Below are 18,204 nucleotides of genomic sequence, written 5' to 3'. Positions count from 1 at the left end.
TTCATAAACCTTTGGATCAAAAGTTTCAATTATTGCACAGAAACATTGTCCACTCAGATCCATTCAGTAGTAAAATAGTTTCACCAACATATAAATATATTGCTGAAGAATCTGTGACAAAGACTGATTTGGGCTGGTGACACAATGTAACCCTGGTGGGTCAGGATGAACAAATGTAGCTGGGAAGAGAGATGTAAATCCAGGCTGGAGTATAAGAATATTGACCCTTTTGGTTTACTATTTCCAATCTAGCACTTTCCATTTGGGTGGGATTGCTATCCCATTCGATCAGTATGACCAATGCCAAGTCATCTGGATGCATCAGTTTAGGGGAGCCTGCTTTAACTCCTACTCTGCAATTTTGGAGAGTTATAAGCAGATTTACGTTTATTTGGTGAGGGTTTATTACATATTGGAGCTCATTTGTCATATCCATCATATTTTATGGTTAAAATATGAGTGACATATGATATTGGCATCCATTCATAACCATCTCATAGCTTCCCTGGGCTGCATTTGTCTTATTTCTTGCTGCATCAAATCTTTTTTTCAACAGAATAAAGTATGACCCTCCACAACTGTTGATGGCCTTAGCATTAATCTTATACAGTTTAAATCAGCTGCTAGTTTTGATATGACCGAGATTCAGTGGGCAAGTAAACCTTTATCACAGCTCAGCATTTACTCGGTTTAACATCTTGTGGTGGGTGCTGTTTCTAACTGAACTTTTAGAATCTTAGATTTCCTAGATTAAAAACATTTAGGATTAAACTAGCTTTTGTAACATACATTTTCTTAAGAATCTCTTAAATGGCTCAGAATCTTCAGAGAAGCTAAATTTGACTCCTCTTGTAGATATTAGTTATTTACAGTAAATGACATTTCAGCAAACGAGACACAATTGATTGAACTGTATTTATGACAAAATTGCTTTTTCTAATCAGGATTAATTCTGCCTTTCACTCGTAAGTACTAGAGTAAGTTAAAGTTCAGTGACATCAGCAGCATTACAGTGATATTAAGGTAATGATAGATGTGACGATGGTATATGTGTGAAAAGCAGCAGTTATATACTTACATCCCGGTGATAGTAGTGCATATATCACAGCATTTGCCCAGTGATGTTGTCACATACATTATGTGATTTGCCCCAAACCCATCCCATCTTAAGGATTCCCATTTTTTTATTCACCCTGTTACTTTCAGGGCAGATGGCCGGCGTTGGTCTTTGGCTTCCCTACCATCATCTGGATATGGAACCAACACTCCAAGTTCTACAGTATCAGTAAGATAAACAAAAACTGTTTAAATAAAAGAGCTCTTTTATAGGCCAGTATTGCTTATGAAACACTATGCCCAGAGAACTAGAAATAATGTACTTTATGTGTTCAGAAGAAATTGTTAAAACCAGCTCACTGATCACCAGAGGACAACTGCTCAGACAAACAACACCATCAAGAGAGTTTTATATGCAGTATACTCTGCATAATGCAAGTCATCCAAAGGGCCAGGGAAAGAGAACGATTCAGTCTGTGTTGTTAAGGCACATTAGTGCACTTCTAGGGAAAATGTTTACATAATGTTAAGCTCTCTGATTTGATAGGTGAGATAATGGAACATAGGGAACAGATTGGATGTGGCTGTTCCCTCTAATTCCATAGAGTTGCCTACAGTCACATTTATACTCCATAATGCTGATGTGCATAGTTCACCGTTTGTAATGCCATGTGAGCTTCTTGGTTACAGATAAACAACAGTTTAATTCTCATGTGGCAGATCATCTAGGTAGCATGCTAGTGGCCCTAGTTCAATCTCTTCACTGCTGAGGAGAAGTAGGGTTACCATCAAAAATACGAAGAGTCCTGTTGGTTAGTATTGACAGTACTGAACTGTGTAAGCCGTTGATCTGACTTGATGTAAAGAGCTGTAGATTGATTGCAATATATGTACAGGTAGTCCTCAACTTATGACCACAATTGAGCAAAATTTCTGTTGCTAAGTGAAACTTTTGTTAAGTGAATTTTGACCCATTTTAGGACTTTTCTTGCCACAGCGAATTACTGCAGTTGGTAAGTTAGTTGTTTCTCCATTGACTTTGCTTGTCAGAAGGTCACAAAAAGTGATCACGTGGCTGCAACCTTCATAAATATGAATCAGTTGCCAAGCATCTGAATTTTGATCACATGACCATGGGGATGCTGCGGTGGTCACAAGCGTGAAAAATGGTCATAAGTGATATTTTTCAATGAACTTGTGTAACTTTGAACGGTCACTAAATGAACCGTTGTAACTTGAGGACTACCTGTAATTAGCAGTTGGATTATATTTTGCTTTTTGCCATGTATTGTATTTGAAAGCTGAACATCCCATATAGAGGAACTGGAGATATCCCAGAAATAGCTGTATTTCAGTGTCAGGTTTGGAATCACACATACACACACACACAAACACGCACACGCACACGCAAATGATAGAGTTGCTGCATCTCAGCATTGGTGAATGGTCACGTGACCAATCCCATCGCTTCTGTCCCTCACAGTCATCCTGCTCCTCCCAAGAGCGCCTTCACCAGCTGCCTTATCAGCCAACTATGGATGAGCTGCACTTCCTGTCCAAGCATTTTGGCAGCACTGAGAGTATAACTGATGATGACGGGGGGCGGCGGTCTCCCGCAGTGCGGCCCCGGTCCCGGAGCCTCAGGTAAGGATGGAGCAGCCAAGACAAGCCTAAACAGCATTTTTTTCCTCTGCAGGATCAGTACAATTCCATACGATGTGCTTTCTTTTTTCTGTCCCTTCTCAACTCTGAAGGGACGCTTCATGCCAAAGAGCTTAAAACAATCCCCTGCTGGAATCGTACAACAACTGTATATATTTAAGCGAGTTAGCTGATCTCGTATCACAATTTTACAAATTGAAATAGTTAGAGACCTAAAATCTATAGGACCTTTATGAAGTATGGCTGTATATCTCTTAAATAATTTAGGGTACTCCTCATCCCTAAAATAGCTTCATCCAAAGCAAGTATGATCTACTTTTGAAAAGGGCAAAATGGTAGTTTTAAGGAATGAACTTAGTTTTCTAAAAGAGAAAATGGAATGGAATAGAGCATGCCATAACATTTATCACAAAATAACTACAAAATATCACTTATACCAGTAAATATGGAATATGTTGCAGTTCACATTTTTAAAGAGACAGCCTTTTGTACACTTATCAAGTCCCATTGACTCTTACTTCTGAGAAGATCAACTTGCTATGCTGATATGAGCCAAACGGGAAGCCTGAAAGAAAAGTTAAGTTAGTCTCATACATCTGGGGAACAATAGGTTGGAGAAAGATGCCATGCTGTTTCCAAAATGGTGGCAATATTGTTACAGTACTTCTTATATTATTATTATTATGCACAACCTTAATCAAAGGTTAAACTTTCAGAATAGAAGAGGGATCTCATTTTGTAGGTTTCACCTTTTATTGCAGTTGTACAGGCTGTAGATGGTAACATGGACATAAGATGGGAGTTATCATTGCATGCTTTTCCACCCCAGCCGACACTCCCTTTTCCCAGCTTGTTGTCTATGGTTGATTTTGTGCACAATTTTGTTGGTGTTTAAGGATTAATGGTTGTGGAAGTGGGTGCACTAAGAGTAGGGTTATTTGATGTTGTGAGATCTACTTTGCTTTTTTTCTAGACTGAGCAGTTGACTCCAGATGCAAAATACTGGCTCATTAGGGTGGATGTGCACTTAGGATAAGCACACACTTAACCTGAAAATTCTTTTCAGTACTCACAATAATGTTGCACAAATAGTATTCTTTGGCTCATCCTTCCTTCCCATGCGCACAATTTCTTTTTTTCCAACCATCTAATGTCAGAAGGAAGGGTTTTCTTCTGGTACTGCTGTTATTAAATAATTTAGAGTGAGAAATCTGTGGAAATTTATATAGGGATCTTTTAGTACACACCAAGCTGCTGTCTGCCAACCTCTGCAGTATAGTATTTACCACCTCACTGAATAAGGTAAAATAAACATGGCATGAGATTTTCAAATAAAATTGAGGGAAATTGAAAGTGTAAAGAAATGGAAAAAACTGTCACCAAGGACTGATTCGTGATTTTTATCTATTTATTTTGGCAGCCCGGGCCGGTCTCCATCCTCCTATGACAATGAGATAATAATGATGAATCATGTTTATAAGGAGCGATTCCCCAAGGTAAGGGTTGAGTAGGAAAAAGAGCCTAATCATTGAAACTGGGGGGGGAGGAGGAGCAGCCAAGCTGGGGGCAGAAAGATTGGGTCCGTCCCACCTTCTTTTGACATTTAAATGAATTTGACAATGAATAGAATCACTTTATATTGTCTCTTTTTTTTCCTGAATATTTTAATATTCCAAGAAAAGAATTGAGAAAAGAGACAAGGGATACCAAAGTCAGAGGACAATAGGTTCAATGATACTAGAATAGAGCGGACACTTTTATTTAAGGAAAAAGTTCTAATATTCTGAATAATTCCCTTAAAAAAGACAATAAATGAATGGCTTTCTCTCTCTCTCTCTCTCTCTCTCTCTCTCTCTCTCTCTCTCTCTCTCTCTCTCTCTCTCTCTCTCTTTCTTTCTTTCTTTCTCTCTCTCTTTCATAATCTGGACAGCATGGTTAATGCAGTGTAAAGTTTGAGGATAAAGATTCTCAGATACTTTTCTGTGCTTAAAAAAAACCAGGGCTTAGTCTGAGTTATTGGGACTGTCCTTTTTTACCTTATGCAAGAATTGTTTCTTACCCCAATAGGCCACAGCACAGATGGAAGAGAAGCTGCAAGATTTCATTAAATCCTATGAGCCAGACAGCGTGTTGCCTTTGGCTGATGGAGCGCTCAGTTTCATCCACCACCAAGTCATTGAACTGGCACGAGACTGTTTAGCCAAGTCCCAGGAGGGTCTCATCACTACCGTCTATTTCTATGAGTTGCAAGAGAACATGGAGAAGCTATTGAAAGATGTGAGTGTCAGCAGTCCAGGAAATAAAATACCAGAAATAGGAATAAAACGTATAGGTCACTTGGTTCAAAAGCAGTCTGAAAAATCAAGCTCACTTGAAGTAGCCTTTATGAGGCAAAATAGATTTAAGTGATGGAAATTGGAAAGGCCTAGTCAGTCGGTGGAATTAGAGACTCCAGTAATGAGGTCATGGAGAGGTAGATTTGGTAAGTGCTGTGGTCTTTCATAATGGCAGGCTAATTCCTTCACTAATGAGCCCCATCTCTTCTGTTGCTTCTAGGCTTATGAACGCTCTGAGAGTGAAGAGGTGACCTTTGTCACTCAACTGGTGAAGAAGCTACTTATTATCATCTCCCGTCCAGCTCGCCTACTAGAATGCCTGGTGAGGCATAGAAGGGTGGAGTGCATGCATATGTGTGGGTATGCTTGGAATCGGCAGAAGGACCTACAGTGTGTGCCCCTGTTGTCAATAGATCTTTCTATACGAACATACCATAAGCCTATCTTAGTGACTATATAACATTCCACACAGGGAAGATTAACACATAATTAACAGGTATGGAAATAGCAGTGTTGGAGTTAGGAAGAAGATTGTTATGATTTGGTCTTTCTTTCTCCTTGTTTATATTTATTTCACTAGGCCTTAAAATTTGCTTGAGATATTGTGGAGTCACTGTGGGCTGCTTGTGCACACATCCAGTTCTCAAGTGCACAGACACAAAGATAGATAGAGGGACAGACATGTACACAAAACCTCTATCTTCTTGCAGCTCTCTTTCCTGCACTGAATTCAGAAGAGAGGGGTGAGTGAAGAGTTCCCCTTATCCTAGCAACTGAGATGATAAGGGAGATAGATTATAGCTCACCTGGCTCAGCTGTCTTCCAGACTTTATTTGGAGCAGATACAGATCAAAACAATGGTCTTGGGCAGAAGTGGTTTGTGGGAGATAAGAGCAGGAAAAAACCAAGGCTGAGATCCTGGCATGTATCCACATCAGCAGCAGAAGCATTGGCAGCTCAGGGGAAGAACAGGAGGAAGGAAAAACATTAGAAGCACTGGGTGAGGCTAGTGAGCTATGACATTTAGGAAGTCTTTACTACTGAGAACATTACAATAAAGAACAGGTACACCAGCTACTACTTCAACACCAGCTGAGGGGAAAAAGAGGAAAAGGTGTGAGGTAGATGACAAAATAGGTAGGCTGGCACACAGGCCATGAGGAAAAAGAGGAAATGGGCAACCTCATTAGCTAATGATGTCATTGAATCTATAAAACATTACACTTTCAAGTACTGAGAATGTATCTGAAAATTTAAAAAAAAACAGCTCCTGCAAAATTGAGGACATTTTTGAATACTTTCTTATAGATGTAGTTGTCAGACAGAAAGGCATTCATTTCTTATTAAAAAGAAGAAAAGTAGAATATGCAGAAAAGGGTTTAAAATACAAGAACCAAATAACCAGGCAGGATGAACATAATTCAGTTGACTGAAAAGGTTTTTCATTAAGAGTCATTTTCATTCTAATAAATCTGAGGACATGCTATTCCTTTTTGCTCCGTACTGGTAGAACCTAAAGGCTAGCAAATTAGAAGCAGGGAAAAGCTGCTCTCAGAAATTATTTATGCATCAGAAAATGGAAGAGACACCATTAAGAATGACAAAGCATTTAAATCAATCAAAGGATTTGGAAATAATTCAGAGCAATAAGTGTAAGGACACACATCTGGTCTTTATCACTTGTTTATCAGCTTTATCAACCTGTTTTCAGTAGTTTTGAAGAGCAGGTCTGGTAATTTCATTGCTGTAAAATGTGAGAGCTAGGTTTTCAACCAGTACATGATGTTTTAACTGTATTGCTCCAAAAGTTAAAAGATACTGATTATTTTTCAACATTTAATGCTTCAAAAAAGTTAAGGACTACAGCTCAGTTTATGACTGGTTACTTAACGACCATTCAACGTTATGATGGATACCCTCCCAAAATACAACCTGTTTTTGAAGTTAAGATAGCTATATTCCCCCCCCCCAGATAATTGCATTTTAGGTGTTTGTCAACTCTTGTTGTTAGTTGTGAAGTCGTGTCTGACCCTTCGCGACCCCATGGACAACGTTCCTCCAGGCCTTCCTGTCCTCTACCATCTTCTGGAGTCTATTTAAGTTGACGCCTACTGCTTCAGTGACTCCATCCAGCCACCTCATTCTCTGTTGTCCTCTTCTATTGCCCTCAATCTTTCCCAGCATTAGGCTCTTCTCCAGTGAGTCCTTCCTTCTCATTAGGTGGCCAAAGTACCTGAGTTTCAACTTCAGGATCTGGCCTTCTAAAAAGCAGTCAGGGTTGATCTCCTCTAGGACTGACCGGTTTGATCGCCTTGCAGTCCAGGGGACTCGCATGAGTCTTCTCCAGCACATTTCCAGCATCCTACAGTCACGTGACTGACTTTTTTATAGACATTTTTTGCTGATTTCTGGTATTTACTTTCAATTTCTGGCACAGAATGCCCATTGGTAATGACTGCCTCATTTGCTTAACAACTGTCACACAAAATTGGGTCCAGTTATGTGATGCCTTGACATATGACTGTAATGACTTAAGACCATAATTCTGAATTCAGTTATGGTCATAAGTTGAGGACTACCTGCAGTTGTTTGAGGGACCTACCATGTCTGGTTATTGCTCCTAGAGGCTCATTCATCTGGTTTGCAGGAAAGGTTTCTTCCTATCCAAATGTGGATTTTTTTTTCTTTAGAAATGAGATTGGTCTCTACTTTCTTGGTTTATTAAAGACATATTTTTATCTGGCCTTTGAGTTAACTAGCAGCTGGATTAATATGGAAGATTTAGGAGATTGTTTTAAACTTTCAAGATGATTCTATTTATAAAAAAAGTGGCTGTCAATTAGTGCTGGTGATAGTTGTTGAAAGACAGTATTGTCCCAAATAAAAAGATTGATGAATAAACAGCCTATTTTAAAGAAGTGGTTTTGCTGATTGCCTAAATGGGATTTTCAGCAGAGCTCTCTGTGGATAGTACACCATGCTATTCTATGATGAGTCTTTGGAATTTAATTTTTGGTGAGACTTTGGATTTTTGCCTAAGCACCAAAACTATGATCACAAGCCCTCCTCTGCAGGCAGTGAAATCCTCTTTCAGCTGGAATTAAGCTTATTTTATAAAGGTCGGTTCCCAAGTGGAGAACATGCAAGCACCATGTTGTTGCTTAACATACTCCTTTAAGTCTGGTATTGAAAACCAGTTCTGAGCGCAGCATGAGTGAGCTTCCACCTGGCTCAAGAATTCCTTCTATCTCCCCATCTTGGCTCTACCCTTTATCATCGGAGGGTTCAGATCATCAACCTGGCTTGTATCTGCTTAGAGTAGTTTTGAAGGTGCCTGTGTGTTACCCTGACAACACAGCAGCCAATCACAAAACACTTTTTCTCAGCCGGCCAGGCTGACTCTGTCTTTGTTGTCCTGTTCAGAAACACGTGAGCATCAGAAAGAGAAGAATGGCAGACAAGGGCTCTTGTTTATGCCTCTCTTTTCTCCAACCTGGAAATAAGAAAAACAAAGCTTGTGTTTCAAACATGGGTTTTAAAAGAATTGCGATAGGGAATAGAGTTTTATTTTAAACAAAATGAAAATGCTTAGCTGTGTTTATTTAGCTTCTCCACTTTTTTCCCTTTTCATCCAGGTCAGATTATAAATGGAGCTGTAAAGAGGCTTCTTTTTTTTCTCTTTTTTTTTCAAAACAATTTTTATTGTACTTTTTATTAGGTTTACACCAACACAGCTTAAGAACCCACGTGGAAACATGTTGATCCATTTTTTTAAAAAACAAGCAATAACATAGCATATATATACCCAGTATTTCTTTAAAATTTCCCTCTCTATCTATATAGAATATTATAATCAAATTAATACATTTTCAAATGAATTCATTCGTCACTATATCTAACCATCAACTACATTAATCAATAAAAAATTTAATCTATAAAATTACATTTCTTAAGAACATTATAATCAAGTCAATATCTTTCTAAAACCAATTCATTCACTAATATAACATTTCATCCAAGTTATATAATTAAAAATAAACTAACATTCCCTGTCTATTTATGTTGTTATAGGCTTATTAAAACATTTCTAAAACAAATTTTCATTGAATATGTCACTCTATATGAATTTCATTAATCAATAAAAGTTTACAAACTCATTATCCATCTCAAAAATCCTGTATTATGCTTTCTTAATTTTACAAATATTTAATCTTAAATTAACATATTCATTTACTATTCAGATGCCCCAATTGTTTTTTTTTATTTAAGCATTATTAATTCCAAAAATAAATTCTTCTCTTTCTCATTAATATTCTGTTGTTTTTCACTATGTCTCCAAATCTTCAATAATTAATTCCATCATTTCCCATATTTCAGTTCTTTTCTCATTATACCATCTCTAATAATAAAAACATATAAAGCCCTTTTAACAAAATCCAAGTCCAACTCAATCCAAATTGCTGTAAGGCCTTTACCACATTACTATAATCAGATTTAATATTTGTATCTTATTCTGGGTTTCTTTCTAGTCCAAACAGGTTTCCATAATCAGGCCTCTGCCTGCCACACTATACACTCCAAAAAGAAAGCTCCCCTTATACATTTTGTTAAATTAGTGTGATTAATCTGAATGATTCATAGCAGAACATCATTTCCCCTTTCTTTTAACATTAAGTAAATTTCACTTAAAATCCTTTCTTTTATATTGTCCTCTTTAATCACATGTTTCTCTTCTTCCCATGTTTTTTTCTCTATCTCAAATTCAAATGGCGTCTGCAAACCAACTTGTCCTTCTGAAACAAGATTGTCCAGTTCCTTATCATAAGTCCTTTGTCCATTGATATCAAATCTTTTTTCCAAAATCAATTGATTGTCCAACTGTGGATTTACTTCTTCCACCTTGATAAGCAGGGCACAAGCCTCTTGTGTATAAACTGATGTTTCACTTAGTCCTTGTTTTTGCCTTGTCGAAACAAAGAAATCTCCTTTGAACAGGCAATTATCTTCTCCGTATTTTCCAAAATTTTGTCCAAAATATATTTATAAGTAATATCTACACCAGTTTCCTCCATCTTTATTATCTTTCAAATCCTTATCCTTTTAAAGGAGACTATATGTAAAAACGATCACAATATCCATCTCCTCCCAGTTTCCTTGCCTTTTTCCTTTGTACAAAATAAAAGCTTTTCCAGCGAAGAAAAGGTAGCAAGTTCAATGAATACATTTGTCAGAGTGTCTCTCAAAAAGTAATCAGATGTTCAATCCTTCCAGACACCATAAAGGTAAAAGCAGACAGTATTCTCTAAATATTATAAAAAAATTTCTTAAGGCTCCCAATCTCCAAAGATAAAATCAACAATAAAACAAAAATAAATTTAATCCTTTGTGCTTCTCTTCCCCCATTTAAAAAGCCCTTCACCAGAAAAGGGAGTAATTCCAAAGGGGGAAAAAAACTTTTCACAGGCATAAAGAAAATAGAGGTAAAAGGAAAGTCTCACCGAGTTCTCCATGGTGGGTCCATTTGCTTAGCTGATCTTGAGGCTTGCGGTTGGCGCAGCTAAATGATCGGCCATTTTACTGGCCGATCTTTACCCTGTCGGCCCAAAGGAGATACTCGGTGCACAGAGGACACCGCCGCTCCTCTGCAACTATCCGAGAGCCTAAAGAGGCTTCTTAATTCCTCAAAGCAATCTTCTCCAATGTAATCCCTACTAGACCCATCAGTCACAAATCCAGTCAGTCACAGCATGATGGCAGGATATGATGGGAGTTGTAGTCCAACTCATCCAAAGAGGGCCAGGCTAAGCAAGACTGATATAAAGTGCCACATGATAGGATAGACAGTCTTAACCATGTATTCAGTGTAAGAGGTTAACTGTCAGCTGATTAGGGAAGGGAGTCAGTATCTTGTGTCCATCAATGGCTAGGCAAAGGTTTCTGGAAATCCCACAGGCAAGGCCTTCTCCCACTGTTTCTTTTCAGCAGCCAGCATTTTGAGGAATATTCCCTCAAAAATGGACACTCCATTTAGCAATTTTGCAGACTTTCTCCATCTTGCTCACAAATCCTTGTAATTTATCTACTAGTGATTCAGCTACACAAATGTTTCAGTGGTTGAAATCAAAATCTCAGTAACCGCAACTCTTTATTAACACTAAATTTCACTGATGGCCTTTAACATAAAATGTTCATAATGATCAACAGTGGTGCGAACACGTTGGCATCTCAGCTGGAATACACTTGCTGTCAAAAAATACAATCAGTGGATCCTTTAGCATTCAGCTACCATGTTCACCATACATTATCTACAGTACTGAAGGCAGTAACCAATCGTTTGGTTGTGTGGCATCTAGTTGTTTAGATTCTATATAAATGTTGTGTTTTCTGAAAATGCATATCACATCAACCGATTTCTATGGTCTGCAAAGCCCCATGTTTTCCTAGATCTCAGTTCCCAAACTGCCAATTCCCTTGCTTCATATAGATAATATGACAGCGGGAAATGCAGAGCCTGAGAAAAGACAAGATAGTTATGAAAATGCAGTGCCACTGCCATCAACTGCCAGATGGACTGCAAGTAGCTTGATACATCAAAATAGCAGGAAAAACCCTTAAGTTTTAAACTTGTGCATATGTGAACACACATACACAGACAGACAGACAGAACTGTATACTCTGTTGATGCTGTTCTTTATCATAATTAGGGCTGCTTAATATTTGAATAAAGTTACTTATCTATCCAAGCCTCATCCTTGATTTATCTGTTAAGTATGTTGGTGTGCATTTGTATTCCTGGATTTGGATTTATAATCAGGTTCAAGGAATAGACATGAGAAATGTTGTCATGTTTGTCTACTAAGGATCTCAGTATGTAACAGCTCTAGCAACTATTCCTCTTGATTCTCACTATTTTTTCTCCCCTGTGAAGGCTTCCATTTAGATTTTACTTTGAAATTGCCCAACCTAATCCACAGAATTTCACAAGCAGTTCAGATAACCACCTCCATATGTAATTATCAATTAATTACATATTAATTTAGACCCTCCATCTAAAAACACTGAGGGTAAAGTTAGCCTGATGAACAGAGGCTGTTTCAGACCATGGATCCTGTGAGTCCGGTTACCTAGGTCCACGTCCATCTCCCTAGCTGTGGTTCTTTTGTGGTTTCCTGAAATCAGTTCTTCTTTATTAATCTCCATCCTAATTCCAACCTGCTCTGTGTCTTATCTCTAGGAATTTAATCCTGAGGAATTTTATCACTTGCTGGAAGCAGCTGAGGACCATGCCAAAGAGGGACATCTGGTAAAGACAGATATTCCTCGTTACATCATAAGCCAGTTGGGACTGACTCGAGACCCATTTCCAGGTAATACAACCAAAATTATCTGCTATCCAAGTGGCCTTGTCTCTGCATATGTACCCAAGTCACAATATTTGTTAAATGACAAGTGACCATACGTGTGTCATTTCTTGCATGTATTAGCATGGTCATCTCATAACTCCATTGGATACGTGGCAATTTGTTCAAGTTAACATTACATGGATTCCACATAGCACAAATGTGTTCATTTTCTTCAATATAATTCTTTATTCTTGGGCCATTTTTGTTCCTGATGCAGCTTTGAGGGAAATCTGTCTGACTACCTATTCTACTTAGAGGATAGATTATAAATAAATGGACACAGAATTTAGTTCCGCAGAGTTAGCCAGGATATTTCTAAGGTCTGAACAAAGAAGTTAAATTTATTAAGGAGCTATTAAAATTTTATTAACAAACTGAAAGGAGAAGAAGGTAAATTGTCATCTACTAGAAGTTTCTGCATTACTATTTTTTATTTGGTGATTGCTGGATTCTTCTCAAGAATGCTGGAGTAAATAGACACTTTTTGGATATGAACAAGAGATAAGCTGATAATGAAGCCTTGACTATTAAAAATCCCAAGCATGCACACTTCTTTTTTAAAATTTAAAATTCATATGGTCACCATCAGGGATGGTGTAAAAGGAAAATCTGCCTACCTAGTTGTAGAAGAAGTGTAGTTATGATAGGGCATTGGAATCCTTCAAGTGACAAAACAAAAAGATGCTGGATGAACAGCAAGTCTTTTCTCATCTTGACTTTAAACCTCAGTTTTCAATGTTACGGCAAACTTTACAGCATCAACTGTTCCTCCAATGCTTCTACATAAACAAGGTGACTTAATGAAATTCAGAACCACGTTGTCTTTCCCCCCCCTCAGTTGTAGCTAAATATATACAACATAGCCATTAAAAATGTATGGAAAGACACTGACAAAAATTTCTCAATTTCCCTCCTTTCAGACTTTTACCAAGCCAAATAACTTTCTGATTGTTGTGTGTTGAATTGGGCTGAATTGTCTAAAAGTTGATACTCCAATCCACGATATCCAGGGTTGTGAAATTATTACAGGTGGCAGATTCCAACAGCTGGGTTATGCTGCTTGCTTCATCTGAGTAAAACTAAGAGCAAACTGTGCACAATGTGAAGGATTTTTTTGGAATGGCTTCTGTTTTTATTTTTAGGACCTTTGGTGTAAGCATCTGGGCTCTGGATTTTATCAGACTGATGTGCAAAAGATGGGTGTTAACCCCTTTCCTTCAAGTTGACTTCTCATCCATTTCTGTTTTTCCTCTCAATGGGGGAAGCGTTGCATGGATTCATCAGGTGTGGTTGATCCTGAAACAGGATTGATAATTGTTCAAAGTTGTCTAACTAGGAATCATGATCTGGATTTACAGAGAAGTAGTAATAGAATTTGCATACAAATTCTGGAAAGTGGTAGATCAAAGGCCCCAGATGCTAGAAGGTCTGTTGCGTGTTTCTTCATTAGGACAATGTATTTTTTTTAATACTTCAGCTTGTCAGTGTACATTTTCACACTGGCAAAGTAGCATATGCTCATCTGCATCCAGTGTTAAATGTGTGCATGTATTTAAATATACCTATATTTCTCTAAGCCGGATTTCATGAGTTCATTTATATTGCATTGTGAGTGTGAATAAAATTCCCAATGTGTGCACATCAGCATAAAGGGGCTTTTGCATATCTGTGTGTGTTGAGCTGCATGCAGATGTGCTTGCAAGTGCATGGTTGAATCTTCTGATTTGCCATTGGAGCACATGGAGCTTTCATCTCTACCCATTTATACCACATGCATGTGCCTTTGTGTATATGCATGGCTCTGTGTGTATTTAGATTTCACCCTTTCTGTGCTTTCATAAACGACAATGGGGGTTGCTAAAGCCTTGTTCCCTTTGGCTCTCCCCAAACCTTGTTATCGTCAGATGTGCTGTATGTGGAGGAGCACGATAGTGGAGGATCCAACACACCTGAGACAGAAGAGTTCGCCGAGGTCAGTATACGGGTCAGCTTGGCCAACCCCATCCTAGCCAGTTTTCCTCCACACAGGGACTCCCACAGACGTACCTTTATTGCAATTTGTTCACCATTCTGTGCAAATGCCCATTTAGAACAAGGGGAAAGCAAGTCTGTCATTAATACTAAGCCTCAGAAGAACACCCCATCTGTGTAAGAAGACTGAGATTCAGTAAAAATGTGTGGTGGTATAATACTCAAAAAGCTGTATAAACATAAATTATGGCATTTACCAGGCACCTATCATTTGCCTTTCCTTCTTCCCCATAGATGCCCATGTTCAGAAGTACCAGTCTTTGAAATTCAGGATTATATCTAAAATTGTGTACTGTTTCTACTGGCAACAACCAGAAATAAATTAGACATCATTAGTATGGATGCTTAGGGAGGAAAAGTGTTACTGTAACTTAAATAGCAACACTACTTATGTGATCTTCAGAGTACTTTGCTTTGGATAGTGATGTTGTTCAATCACTATGTATATATTGTATTTTTCATATGTTCATTTAATACTGTATTTAGCTTTCCAAGGTAATTTTCCCTCAATATACTTACATCTGTCCTATTTAAATCAATGTATATTAATGTATTCAGATGAGAGAATCAACATAGAATGCATTTCTATGTAGTAAATCCACCTGGGTTTCGTGCATGCAATGCTCTCTAGAAAGATTAATTAAGAAACAATAAATATTATTTCTAAATCAGAAGCTTAATTTCAAAGAGCTGCCCAAACTAGATTTTGCTTATGGAAGAGATTTGCACTAACTTTTCCTACTTTTTGCCCTTGGGCAACTAATAATACTGCCTATGCAGTAAATTATAATATCTCAAGCCTCCCTCAGTTTCAACAATTATTTTTACATTGGAATGAGGAGCACATGTTAACTAAAATACATGCATCTAAACCCCCCATGGACTTGTTTAATTATATTTCAAGCTCTTTGGACTCTAGCTTGGGGGATCTGTGGTTTTGAGCTGTTGAAGAATGTTTGCAATTATGTACAATGCAGTTAACAAATGCCAGCTTTGCTTGTTACAAGGAAAGACTATCTTTAATATTTTGTTCAATAAAAAGTGAAATAAATGTGCCCGTAATTTGGATTCCTACTAGTTAACCAACTAAAAATTAAGTTGATTGATCCACTGACTAAATATAGTAAAATCTGTAGCTTATTTAGGATTTTCATATCTCACATTTTAAAGTTTAAAAGTTTGGAGGGAATGCTGAAACTTAATCACTTTTGTTCAGTCATGATGAAAGCAGATCCAATTAGCCATTTAAGATGGCAGCAGTTTAAAAGAGAGGAGGGCTGCCAGCATGCAGCTGTCTAGCCTCATTTTTATGACCTCTCCCCTAGATGGTATTTACGCAATTTTATGACTAATTTCTATCTAAAGTAGATATCCCCTCTGGATGCATTACTATATCTTTTATTTTAATGAAAATCTGAGCCCTATATCTCAGTTACGTTCCCTACAATATTTTGGGGAGAGTGGCTAAATAATCTAAAATAATGACCTACTGGCAAGATGTATTTTTTGATTTTTACAGTGCACTGAAGATGTTGGAAAGCTACTGTTGGTCCTTATGACAAACTGATTTGAGAGACTTTCTAAATTGCTCTGTCCAGTGGCAGCGGCAGCAACAATGGCTAGAAATGGATGTGAAAAAGATTGGAAGAAAAATCCACTTGTGGAAGAGAGGAGGACTATGAAAGAGAGGCGTAACAAGGGTGGCTAAGGGACAAGAGGGGGAGGCCTGGGTGAGAATGATGGCTTATGAGTGTGACTGATGGAAGAGAGAGAAAGGTAAGGAGGAGAAATGATCGTAGGCGGATTGGACAAGAATCAAAACAGACAGATGGAGGATAGATGACTTGTGCATGGGACCTGCACGTGTGAGGGAAAAGGAATAGGCTGAAAGTGGAAGAAAGTGGTGGATGGTCTAGGTCCTAGGATGTTACTCTTAGTTATTGGTTAGTGCAGAGGGTGCATTGTTGCTGAATCTTACTATTTCCCAGGCTGGAACTGCTTCCCTTGCTCAATCTCTCCCTTACCACAGTCTCTTAATAATTCAGTGATGGCATGTTTGTTTTGAGCAGAAAAGGCTGAATAGAGAGACACAGAGGGAACCTCTTCCACCTCCTCTTCCCCTTTGGAAAATCATCAAAGACATGATTGTTTCAGAGGCACTAGAAAGCTAACCAGCTGCTCTTTGGAAATGGAGTTAAATTGGCAGACGGCATGAGGTTTTCAGTGTTGTTTTCAGTTTATTAAATTTGAATGGTGTATTTTCTTTTGATTTTTAAATCACAGCGAATCAATTAAATCAATCTGCAAACATATTATAATGTAAATAAATGGTGGAAGAATACTTAGGGCTTCACATTTTTTTCTGAAGATTTGCAAAGATTAACTCTCAACAGAAGATTAAAAGTTTACATAGAATCAGTCATGATTTTGTTCTCTATCCTTCATGCTTTGTGGTTTGCAGCCTAGAAAGGGTTCTGCAGCTTTGTTCTACGTTTTCTGTTCTTTATTGGTGAGAATGTGATGAACATACATGTGATAGTAGCTCTTTACTGAAGAACAGAGATTCTGCCTGGATAAAAAAAAAATGCATTATTAGGACTTGAATGCTGTTGCTTAACTATGCATTTCATTGTGCACTTGACTCTTTTTAAATTTTGACATTCCTGCATATATAAACAAAATGACTACTGTTTCTGAATGACAGAATTCAGATTCAAATGTTGTGTTAACTTCTATATAAAAAGCATCCTATAAGGTAAACTTCTGTTAGAACTGAATTCTTGTTTCTTTATGGACCATTCATGGCCTCACACTCTGAATCCTTAACATTGCAGAGTCGTGGGACTACTCCAAAGCCAAAGAAGCCACCAGGAGAAGGAGACTTTGAAACTATTAAACTTATAAGCAATGGGGCCTATGGGTGAGTGCACTAACTTAACATCAGGCTCCTTGGACCATCAGCTGCAGGAAAGGATCCTTGCTTCTGGGGTCAACATTGTAGTTCTAAATGCTTCAAATGTTTACTTGGGCCAGTCATTCTGTTCCTACAATGATGATGTAGCTCCTCTCCACAGTTATAGCAAACTGGAGTATAAATTAGGACAATGGTTCAAAGGAGCCATAAAAATAGGTTATAATTTTGAAAAAAAGTTTAATGTTTGGATCAATTGATTAATGGATAAATAAAATAAATTTAGCCTGGTATTGAAGAGAAGTGTAGATACCAAATACTAAACACCCCACTTTGCATCTTAAGAAGACAGAACTCTTGGAATAATTCTTCCAACAGGAATCCTTTATTAAGAGAAAATGGTTGCAGGCATGCTAGACAGGACTTGGGGTTCAAGCTCTCCCATTCAAGGTTTTAAGGGGTTCCCCAGTAGTCCCACCCAATCAACCCCCCTTCCAGTGATAGCTTCAAGTATCACAATTCCACCCCCTTTCTTCTTTCTTCCGTCTGGATGGAGACTTCAGATAACTACATGAAAGGCAAATACCCTTCCTTGTTATGGTAATGTTCTTGGTTGCTAACACTTTGAGGTTATAATAAACATACATTCAGCATTCAGCTCTTTGAAGTCTACTGAAGGAAGTGAGGGCCATAAAGCCCCTTTGTTCTCCCCCTTCTCTCCCTCTTATGGCAGAATCCAGAGAAGGCAGAATTGGGGTTTTCTATGTTTGATAATTAAAGATGAAATATAATTGGATTCTGACAT

The 18,204-nt window shown here is 37.9% G+C and overlaps 1 protein-coding gene across 5 annotated transcripts in view; it reads left to right on the top strand.

The window, feature by feature from the left end:
• LOC120297125 (microtubule-associated serine/threonine-protein kinase 1-like) overlaps nucleotides 1-17,788 on the top strand; it is a 67,993-nt gene extending 50,205 nt beyond the window's left edge. For 2 of the 5 annotated variants that reach the window (XM_039319388.1, XM_039319386.1), the window contains 8 exons: nucleotides 1,207-1,285; nucleotides 2,540-2,700; nucleotides 4,139-4,214; nucleotides 4,786-4,995; nucleotides 5,275-5,376; nucleotides 12,289-12,421; nucleotides 14,362-14,429; nucleotides 17,323-17,783. In XM_039319388.1, the coding sequence (XP_039175322.1) occupies nucleotides 1,207-1,285; nucleotides 2,540-2,700; nucleotides 4,139-4,214; nucleotides 4,786-4,995; nucleotides 5,275-5,376; nucleotides 12,289-12,421; nucleotides 14,362-14,429; nucleotides 17,323-17,412 (919 nt within the window). In that variant the 3' untranslated portion in view covers nucleotides 17,413-17,783. The other 3 variants (XM_039319389.1, XM_039319387.1, XM_039319390.1) reach the window with 3 other exon arrangements.
• The last annotated feature ends 416 nt before the right edge of the window (nucleotides 17,789-18,204 follow it).

This window comes from Crotalus tigris, unplaced genomic scaffold, assembly GCF_016545835.1.
Source record: "Crotalus tigris isolate CLP2741 ecotype Arizona unplaced genomic scaffold, ASM1654583v1 scf7180000023584.419172, whole genome shotgun sequence".
Classification (NCBI taxonomy): Eukaryota; Metazoa; Chordata; class Lepidosauria; order Squamata; family Viperidae; genus Crotalus; species Crotalus tigris.
The sequence above is the reverse complement of the archived record's forward strand: the minus strand, read 5'-3'. Positions and strand labels throughout refer to the sequence as shown.